An 11,580-nucleotide genomic window follows, 5' to 3' on the forward strand; every position below is an offset into this window, starting at 1 on the left:
ATAAATGTTTTGGAGTAAGGCTTATTAAGTGTGATTAATTTATGTAAAAGTGTAGCAAATATAAAGAAATGGATAATGGGTGAATAAAGACCAGATATTTCTAGGGTTAAAGGTTATGAGACCGGAAGGCAGACAGGATGTATAGGATCCAATACACCAGTTTAAGACAGCAATTCTGTGAACCACCACAATGTCAGTAAAACTGGGAGATGTGATCAGTGGGCTTCACTGACTTTCCGGATACCAGGTGAGCAGTACAAAGTAATCATGACTTGGACAATAGGATGGACAGAAGAATTGCTCATGGAAGAGAAACTGAGAACAAATAAACAAACTAAAAGCAGACAATGAGTGATCTGTGGAATCTGCCAATGATAACTTCTGGGCAGAGGACCTGTGGTTAAATCCTGCATATCTGACAGCACTGTTCTGTGGGGCATTGGCATCTCTGGGTGTTAACTGAGTTTGAAGAGGGCAATTACCAATAGTGAATTGCATATTTCTACAGTGGGTTGGGAGCATCCCATATTCTATATTGTTAATTATCTCTATTTAGTACTAGGATTTTCTTTCACTTGAGATTAGTAAAATTATCTTTGTGACTGAAAACACTTTATGTGATGATAATTATTTTCTGAGATTTATGGTTAGAATTTCAAAATTATGTGCATATGTGTGTCTGTATATGAGTATATGCACTTGATTGTAGGAACTAGCAGAGTCCAGAGGGTACCAGATTCCCCAGAGCAGGAGTTACAGCCAGCTGTGTCACCCTACATGGGTTCTAGGAAATGAATTCTTGTCTTGTGGAAGAGCTTTGAGCATTCTTAACTGCTGAGCTGTTTTTCCAGCCCCAATGAAACTTATTTTAAATTTTTAATATTTCCATAACAGAGCCTCTGATTCAGGGGCATTAATGAAGATTATCAATATGCATCCATGGAAATGCAATGATTTATGGAAGAGACAACTCCATTGTACAACTTGGAATGAAAGAGTTTATTTATACACATGTAATATGTTCATGAATCGAGATGTTGACAGTCTTAGAATAATGAGCATAAAGAGCAAGAATTTGAAATGGGTTGGTTCAATATAGCATGCATTTATTAAAGAGACTTCACATGTTAAAATCTTCTTACATGATTTCATAACTGAAGAGATTATTAATCATTATGTATGATATTACAATGCAATATAGTGCCTAACCTGTATCGACACTAATGAGTAGTATGTAATAATAGCACAAAACATGTTCCAATGCATTCATGTTTATTTTTATTATTTATTTATTTACTTATTTTTATTTTTAAATTTTTTATTGAATTTTCATGTACTTGGTATAGCACGTCTTAATCATTTTATACCCCTTTAACCATTGGCACCTCCCATAGTGCCCCACTGGATTTCATGCATTATGCCATTTGTGTTAAGGCCTATTGAGTCAAGTTACTTTCCCCAGACATCCCTCAGTAAAAGTTCATCCACTGAAATCTAAGTTGCCTACCTAGAGTCTCCCCCCACCCCCTTAAAGAAAATCGGCTCTTCCACACTCAGCAGTAATTGCCGAGTCCTAAGTGAAACATCTACAATGGAACCTTTATACCACATCTCTCATCAGCAAAGCTCCCTAATGCAACATAGGGCCACAAACATAGAAGGACACAAATGGCCAAAGCTTAGAGAGTAAGAACCTGTGGGGTGTGGGTCCTTGGACAGGACTCCTATATGGAAAAAAAAAAGAAGTCAGGTTGTTATCATGAGAATTAATCATGAAGACAAATCTGACGTTTATTAAGATGAGTAAGGATACTAAATATATTCCTATGAGAAGATAAGAAAAGTACTTTACAGACTGTGGGGATGGCACACTGGGTAAAAGTGCTGACCTCACAATCCTGACAACCTGGAGGTCAGATCCCCAGAACCCACATAAAATCCTGAAGAGGAGGTGGCACAAGTGTCTGTAATTTCAGCAGCCTATGGGTTGTGGAAGTGGGACAGGAGAATATTCAGGCTCTTGTGGGCCAGATAGCCTAGGGTAGGCAGTAGCAAAAATAGTGTCTTAAATAAGAAAAAATATCAGCATAAATGCAAAGACCAACACATGAAATATATCCTCTGACTTCTACATGGACACCTGCATCTATGCACATGAACATGTATACACACACACACACACACACACACACACACACACACACACACACACACACACACACTTAAATTTTAAAAAATATTTTATATACTGAAGAATACCCTTCCACTTAAATTCCATAGTAATGAACAATATATAATTTACCAAAACAATAAGAATAAAATAATAATAGAAACTACATTTGAAACATTTTTTCTGATTCAGTACTTTCATTAAAATAATAGGACAAAAATAATAGAAAATAATAAGCCAGTAGAATAGTTCAGAAAGTGAGGTCAAGCATGTCATTGGTGTTCCTTCAGATAGAAAGTTCTAGTATCTGAGGTGTTGGAATCTCATGATTGTCATTTACCTAGAATTGTTAATATCATTGCTACCCATGTAAAAACATAATTTACATGTTATAAACTTAGAATATAAAATTGATCTGAAAATTGAAATAAAGGGCAGAGAACACCATTTTGCCAATATGAAACATGAGATTATCATACTAATAATGCCTTTTATGAAATAAAAGGCAAAAGCAAAGCATAAAATTAAATGAAAATACACAAATGTGCAAATGTCATGAGCATCTTGAAATCTCATACCTTTGAAAAGGCTTGGGAAAGTAAAATTACACCTCTCAATAAATTGTCACATTTTCCAATGCTCTGCACACTGTAAGGTGTCTATACTTTTCAGACACCAAGAGAACAAAAGACTTGATAAATATTTGTTCCATGAAATAATAAATCCTGTGAAATGTAATGGAGAAACTTGATCCCTCATTGTGCATGTCACATACTCAGGACTTTGGGAGCTAGTTCAGTCAAATTGGCAAAATAGTTTAGAATTTTGCATGTTGGTTTTACAAGTCCATTCATTGGACTTTTGAATGTATAAATGCATTGAATTCTTTGCATCCAAGATAACTATAAACATTAAATCACAAAATGGCATACATATTTGTGCTGATGCCCATGTGTATATGGAAAAATAGAAATTAAAATGAATTTTAAAGTAATGATTTATATTAAAATTATAACTCACATGGTCAATTAAATTATCAGAAAAAAATTATCAATCTGTCTTTATTATTATTATGATATTTCTCATAAACTTGTTTTCAAAACCCATGTGAGGATTACTGGTAATCTATGCATGTGCCAATATATGAAGCGGGAGTGGAACTGGGTTTGTATTACTAGATGATAAGAATTTATGTTCTATTTACTTGAAAGTGAAAAAGTGAATCCAATAACACTGGAAAAATTATATCATTTTATTATGCAACAAATTTATAATATAATTTAGAATATATATTTTTTTTTCTTGGTCTTTTTGAGACAGGGTCTCCCTGTAGCCCCAGCTATCCTGGGACTCACCATGTAGACTAGGTTGGCCTTGAACTCATAGAGATCCTCCTGCCTCTGCCTCCTGAGTGCTGGGATTAAAAGCGTGTGCCACTACGCCTAGCCTAGAAGACATCATTTTATTGTTCCTAACATTTAATGTTAAAGGCATCCAAACTATTAAAAATGTTCCTTGTGTTTAATGATGCCAGTTACTCAAAAGAAAATTGAAAGGATCTTTTTCCAAAGAATTGTCTGCCTAGCAGTAATTTCCTTAGAGCCCCCTTCATGGTTTCATTCCTCAGACTGTAGATAAGAGGGTTGAGTGTTGGGGGAAGTACTGTGTAAAACATAGAGAGCATGAGGTCTAGAGCAGTTGGAGAGTCTGAAGTTGGCTTAAGAAATGCAGACATACCAGTGAAGACATAAAATGAGACCACACAGACGTGGGGCAGGCAGGTGGAGAAGACCTTAGACCGACCTTCCGTAGAGGGCATCCTGAGGACTGTGGAGAATATCTGAACATAGGAGAAGAAAATGGCAGTGAAACAGACAGCTCCAACAACAGCCATGAAAGCATCTGCTCCAACCACACCAAGGTAATCATTGGAGCATGAGAGCTTAAGCAACTGGGGGACGTCACAGAAGAACTGGTGGATTATTTTGGCCCTGCAGAATCTGATGGAGAATGTGGTGGCTGTGTACAAGGTTCCTGGGATACCTCCACTTATCCACACAAATGACACAGCCCATCTGCACGTTCTGGAATTTATGATGATTTCATAGTGCAATGGGAGGCAGATGGCCACATAGCGGTCATAGGACATCACTGTGAGAATGGCCACCTCACTCCAGGCCAAGGATGTGAAGAAGAAAACCTGCAGCACACACTGAGCATAGGAAATGTACCCACTGCCAGTCAGGGAATTGTGGATAGACTGAGGGACAGTGACAGACAGGGAGGAGAGGTCAAGAAGGGAAAGGTGCTTCAGGAAGTAATACATTGGAGATTTGAGCTTGGGGTCCTGTGTTGTAATGGTGACAATGCTGAAATTACCTGCCAAGCCCAACAGGTACATCATCAAAAAGAGAAAAGCTTGTAGGATCTGCAGCTCCTGGTTGTCAGAAAACCCCAGGAGAAGGAAGCCACTCACTGTGCTTACATTGGTTGTCATCATTTTGAGAAGAGAAATAGTGCAAACAGCTATAAAAACAAAGAAGTTTGTGCTTATCCATCCCTGTTCACTCCAATAGTATATTTGAAAATATTTTTAACTTGAGAATTTCATGCAATGCACTTTGGTCCCCACTCTCTACCCAACCTTATTTAGCCACCCTAAGTCTTCATATATTCTAGTATTACAGTTTTATATTTCATTTTTAAGGATATGGAATCTAAACTTTGTTTCTTAAATGCCCTTGCAACTGATGACAATTAACAGAGTCACCCACAACCGGTCAGTGTGCAGAGAATAAGAAAGTGTGGGTGCTCAGCCCTCAATGGGACACATATATGGCACACTCTCATTCCAAGACTCAGGAATCGTTGTTGAAGAGGGTTAGAATATTTGTATGAGCAAGAGATGGTGGATTAACACAAGGGTGTTACGTTGTCTGGACATCACAGGGTAGTTGCACATTTGAACCTTCACAACTTACAGCAGAATGAAGGAGACCCAAGCAAACCAAAGGTAGACAAGGGCCTAGAATTGATGGAGAAGATGTTGGAAAGCTACAGACCTAGCTGTGGATTTATTGACAGTTGATCGATGCTAGGACAGGGAGTGTCAATTTTCCTTACTGGTGTGACACCAGGTAGGTTGACCAGACTCCAGCAATCAACCCATTATCCCAGTGGTGGGGATCTGAATATTGAAAATATTTCTTCTATCTGAATCTGAAAGTTTGTGTTAGGCACTCCACAGCTCAGGGTGACTGTGCAGCCATTTCACTGGTATTGCCATGGAGAAATCATTTTGCTCTATAAAAGTCACTATTTCTTTTCAACAGGGCAAAACAATAACAATAACAACATTGTTTTGTTCAATCTCATTACTTTGTTAAAGTCTTGAACAGAAATGCAGTTATGGAATTTTGACGGAAAGTTTCTGGACATATGGTGTTTTGCATTTAGAGCCTTGTTTGATTTTCAAAGCTGGAATGACCTTTGAGGGGAATATTGTAGGGAGCTTGGAGCATCTGTTGTACATGGATGATTCACAATTCCTTCCTCACTGTAGCTGTAAGGATTCTTTTAGTTAGTGCTGGGGACTGATCTCAGTTCTACAACTCGGCTGAATCTCTAAGACTATCAATATTTTAAAGGAACATTTGATTATAAGCAAGAACAAGTACTGTTGCAAAGAACATACATGTTACTCTCAAATATTGTGTCTAATTTGATGCTATGATGCGTCTCTGAATCTTCATGTCTTTTTAAGAGGGCTCCATTTACTTTGGAATTGAAGCCTTAAGATAATCACTGATGCCTTACTCCCAGAAAGAGACTGGCAGACAGAGAAATAGAGCGCTGGGGAGAGGTTTTAGTGTGAGGACAGTGTTCCCATGCTCTGCACAAATCTAATGTAGAAGAAGTCTCTAAGAAGGGAAAGTCAGTTAACAACTCAGGGTTTGATTTTTGGGAACTGGAAGTAATCAAGCATCCATCAGTGTGCACGTGGTTATGTGAGAGGTGAAGAGTCATTAGTGACAATTCTCTGACCTTCCTGAATATTTTATATCCTGTGTGTTGTTGACAATAATTTGAAAATTATGTCAATGTTTGGGGGTTTCATTCTAAACGATGTAAACGGTCCCCAGATTTGTTGTCATATTGAGTACATTACCTTTCCAGTTCTAGTTTCTGTGGGAATCCTAACCACTGAGATGAATTCTGCTCTGCCCTGAATCAATCTCAGCATGATTTTCCTACTGGCCAAGCTCTCCTGAAACAGCATATATTCACCCTGCAGCAAGTACATATCTTCTGCAAAGAATGAACTTGATGTCTGAGCATTCCATTTCTACATCCATCACCTCACAGGTTGTTGGGTTTTTATTATGAGATAACCGGTTTTTAGGGCTGAACACTGTGGCAGAAAACTAGAATACTAGTGCTGTAGAGAGTGTGGCAGCAGTAATTTCAAACCAGCCTGGGCAGCAAACTCTTTGTCCAACTGAGAAAAGCATATTAAGTGAATATTTTGAGAATTTTTTTTTTGGCATGCACATTTGAAAGCCTCTTATTTCTCTCAGTGTGCTTGAATCGTATCTTTAATCTTCTGGAATATGCTCAAATTTATATATTCCTTCAAAACCTCACACCCTGTGATAGAAAGCAGAGAATGAGAGATCTTGGTTGTGTTCCCAGCAGATTCTTTGCTTCTGAGTATTGTTTTATGTCTTATTTTTTCCTCCAAATTGAAAGACTGATAAGCAGAATTATTATTTACAGTAATAATTTTAGCTGATTTACTATTTTATAATGATATTTGCCCAATGAAACAAGCAGTTGTTAATAGACTAATAAAAACATGAATAATTTTGTTCATTTATTTTTATGAAACAGAATTTAGCTCTCACTAAATTCACACAGGCAGTTCCATCCTTTGGTACTTAAATAGTTTAATCTTTATTTTAATAGGAAAAAGTTAAGACTCAGAATCTTCACTAAGAAAACTGACATTTGAATTCTATTCACTTGCTTGGTTACTCATAACAGTTCCCTACGTCCAAACATCTGTAAACATTACAGAAGACACAAAGGCAAAGGTCACCATTATGCTGAACAGTTCCCACATCGATGTTAGCCTCTCTTACAAGTGAACATCTGAAGTGTTTCAAAGCCGAAGAACATGTACAGATATGGGAAATGTTAAATTTTCCCACATATTCATTTTCTTAAAATTTCCCTTGTAACATATTTGTACAAATTAAATACATGGAATTTGTAAATCTGATCATTTTTCATCAAGGTGCACGTCCTACCTTGTTAGAATTATAGCATTGCTTTTCCAAGCTCTAGGTCTGTCAGCTTCTCTCAGAATTTCCATGAATCTCCCTCTCCCCTTGTCTACAGTAGAAAGGCTGACTCTAGGCTGTCTTGCTGGCCGGCAGCTCTCTGAGCTAATCAGCAACTTCTAACATTTTTCATTCTCACCAATCACAGACTTAAAACCATGTTATTCCCCTTGAGATCAAGTTTGTTTCACATTTTTTTGGAGGAGTGGGTGCCTTTCACAACAGAAGCCAGAAACTTATATAAAAAGTTACCTCATTTTCTCTGACCCTCGGTCTATTGGGATGCAGAGTCACTGACTTTTTCACACAGCTGTTAAGAAACTTGGTGAGCTTGGGGTTTCCTTGTCCCCATCTCAGGAGTTTTCAGTCCTTAACAGTCCTGAGAATCACTAGAGAGATGGTAAAGGCTTGGTTCCACACTCAGCTATTTATTCTGACTCAAGAGGTCTCAAGTGATATCCAGGCTCCCAGGGGTGGCCGCTGGCACGAACTCCACAGGTGGAGTAATTCCGTGTGTCCAAATCATGCATTTCTGAGGGAAAACAAGAAAATTTTTGTGTTTACTAAAATAATTGACTCTTTTGTGAAACTAGAAACCAGTGTTTATCTTTGAAATTGAGACTGTATTTTGCATCTTGGAATTTGAACATATGTTCCTGTCATCTATGAAGACTATTCAAAGAAGTTCTACCATGAGATCCTAGAATGGATCTAGCAACAATGCCTGAAAAACTTACAGGATAACATTGTTAAAGATTTTTGAAATCTTTATGAGTAATTGGTTAAAAATAAGCTAAGGATATTGTTGTGGGGGCTGGTTAGATGAATTACACAAAACAATTAAAATGTAACAAAGCAATAAACATACTGCTTTGGTAATTTGAGTTATTTTACTATTTAATAAGACATTACTATTTTCAGCAACAAATATATGACTTTTGATCATGCAATTTATAGTTTCTGTACTTTTATCCAACACCTTCCTCTACACTATGGGAATCTGTACTTGTTCTTTTATTTTGAAGGCTATGTACCCTTTCGCTCACACTACAAATAATATCTTTTAGGACATTGTATTTATTCATGACCCTGAAAAAAGTTTTGAGTGTCTGTTTTGACCCAGGAAATTTTCTAGTTTCTCTTCATTAGAGGCTCTGCATGCCTTCCAGCCTGACCCTGGAAAACACCTTCTTATCATGGCCATTTGGGAGCAGGGGATCCAGTGCAGTGGCATTGCCAGCCCCCGTTAAGAAGGAATCTGCTTTGCAAACCCCGGAGCCTCCAATGTTTTCCATTTTGCTTTCAGGGCACCTTTCCCTTTTCTCAGTTTAGAGGTTAAGGCCTCTCCCTAATTTCATTCCCCTTTGTAACCTTCCATTCCTTGTCAAAGTACATGTTTTTCATATTTTTCTTCTGTTCTTTCTCACTATAAAGCTTAACACTAGTAATGTCCTAGTTTGTTTTCCTTGCTGTGATAAACACCATGGCTTAATGCAACTTAGGGAGAATAGCGTTTATTTCATCTTATGCTTCCATGTCACAGTCTATCATTGAGGGAAGTCATGTCAGGAACCTTGAGGAAGGTACCACAGTGGAACCCTGCTTACTGGTTTGTTCCCTTTGGCTCTTTCTCAATCTGCTTTCTTATATAGTTGAAGTCCATCTGCCTCTGGAGTGGCACCAGCTGTAGTGGGTTGGGCATTCTCACATCAATCAGCAATCAAGGCAATTCTCCACAGACATGGGCACGGTCCAATGTGATCTGGAAAATCCCTCAATTGAGACTCACTCACCCTCTTTGATTACTGGTTGTATCATGTCGACAATAAAACCAACCAGGAAAAGGAGTGCGCTGAAGTCATGCCACAGCCAGAGTGCTCTCCTGTCTTGAAATTTCTTCCACCAAATGCATTCGTTCTTCACCTTTGAATCCATCCACACTCAAGTTTCCATGGCACAAGGAAATAAAGCCATATTCTTTTCCAGAATGTCCCACACATGGCCCGTGTCATGTCCGATGTAGCCCTTCCTCCCCACTGTATGGGCGTGCGCTCTCTCTGAGCGCACTTCCAGAATGGCACTCCCCTGCCGTGTGTCTGGAGGAAAGCAGATCTGGTCCCGCGGGCTTCTCTGTGTCTCTGTGGGCCTCAGGCATGGTGTGCGTGGATATCTCGGGGTCGCTCTGGGCTCCTGGATCTCGGGGCCCCTGCCACACCTGGCTAGTCGCTGGTGGGTCTGGCCACAGCGTCTCTGGCCGCAGCTGCGGATGCCCCACAGGCTTTTCCTGGCGGCTTGGGTCCTGTGTCTCTGGAGCTTCTCTGCTGCAGAAGTGTTGTTCTGCCAAATCCTGTCCCTTTCCACCCGTGTACTTTTCCTCAGGATGCGAGGTCCACTGGCCACTTGGGCCTCGCGGGAAGAAGTACAGGGACAGCGAAACTAGGGTGTCCACGAGTCGGTAACGAGGGAGCCCACGGAGAGATTGGGCCGCCGGTAGTGACACAAGACTCAAGATTTAGTCTGTGCTACATCTTTATTCTCTGAGACCCAGCTCTCTGTGTCCCAGCTTTCTGCGACCCAATTCTCTGCAGCCCAATTCTCTGACTAAGACATTTATACCATGGGGGTAGTGGTAAAAGCTATGGCTGTTAGATGCTTTGTGAGGCATTTTATTTACATATGGAAGTAGGTTTCTGCCAGACTGCTGTCTGCTAGGAAAAATTACAGGAAGGCATGGTACCTGTTAGAGCCAAAGGCCATGTTTATGTTATGGCATTTGTGGCGGACACTTCAAAAGGAGAGACAGGAAAGATGCCAGGAAGACACCCCACTATGAAAGGAGCCCACAGAACATAATCCGAGCTGCATGAGCTGTCTGGTGTGAAGGGGCTTCCACTTTGCATAACAGAGGCTCCCAACATCTCCCTCTCTTTGATTTAAATATGAAGAAGTGTCATGCCAGCCCTAAGGGTCAACTCATTTCATCTCCGGAGAATCCAAAGTTTCATAACTGACCATGACCTGTTTCCTGTAATGATTTTTAGCAAATGGCAGTAACTGTCAGCAGAGAAATCTTAAAAAACAGTGAGCAGGCACAATACACAGTATTATCAGAGGGCAACAAGGGATAGGAGCCAAGGGATTGCTAAGCCAAATAGATTACAAAGTTTTGATAGTGTTAACATTGGTTTCAACAATATCTGATTCAATTACAAAGAAACAGTACTTTTTTCAATATCATATAGTCCCCATGTCCAACAGTTATCAAGCCCAATGTTCTTTTATTATGAAGTATAGTTCTGGTGAGAAAGTTCATTTGCTTTTGGAGAAACTTCAGGCTGTCAGTCACTGATGTCACAGCTTGTTGTAGTCTGTCGCCGTAGCAACACCTCCAGCATAGAGTGTAAGTTCGGTCTTTGCCAGCAGGGGAGGAAGATCTTCTCTGTGCTAGCAGCTGTATAGGAGAAAAAGCTTCTCACACCTGAAATGTAATAGTTAGCCAGGTGTTTGAATCCACTTAGATGAAAGTCAGTGAAGTCTTTTTCTGTTCCTGGGTAGAGAAGGGTGGTAGCTGGTACTGCTGTCAGAAAAAATCTATTACTGGATGCACAAAAAGAAACAGTTAGGCATTGGGGTAGGTGGGAAGAAAGTTAAATTTGTTTCAGGATATAGTATCTGGTCCTCTGTCTTTCCTGTAAAATGACTTTGTAAATTAGCACAGACTTGGCTGCAGCTGTAGGCTGTTGAGAGACATGAAGGTTAGCTGTGGGGTACCTAGTACCTAGAGCTGAGAAGAATTTTGTTATTACTTCAGCAATTGTCCCATGGATCTGATTCTTTCCTAGAAAAATAAAATCTCTAGAACATGGTATTAGGGAGAGTGGGGGCTGTCTGAAGTGTTGGTGCTGAGCAGGGTAAAGACAGCAATGAGAATGACAGAGAAGGAGGCTCCAGGGGGACATCTGTGGCGTGCAGCTTCCACTAGGTCATGGATTTCTCTCCACGTGATCCTGTGTGGCTTTGGATGTCATCTCCGCCTCTTTCTTTTCTTTGTCTCTGTCAGGGTCATGC

At 39.7% G+C, this 11,580-nt stretch overlaps 1 protein-coding gene across 1 annotated transcript; it reads right to left on the bottom strand.

Moving 5' to 3' along the window:
• Positions 1–3,704: 3,704 nt before the first annotated feature.
• On the bottom strand, positions 3,705–4,670 carry LOC103740864 (olfactory receptor 14J1-like). The gene has a single exon (XM_008841554.1). The coding sequence runs from the start codon at positions 4,668–4,670 to the stop codon at positions 3,705–3,707; it is 966 nt and encodes a 321-aa protein (XP_008839776.1).
• Between the last annotated feature and the right edge of the window lie 6,910 nt (positions 4,671–11,580).

This window comes from Nannospalax galili, unplaced genomic scaffold, assembly GCF_000622305.1.
Source record: "Nannospalax galili isolate Female #2095 unplaced genomic scaffold, S.galili_v1.0 scaffold158, whole genome shotgun sequence".
Taxonomy (NCBI): domain Eukaryota; kingdom Metazoa; phylum Chordata; class Mammalia; order Rodentia; family Spalacidae; genus Nannospalax; species Nannospalax galili.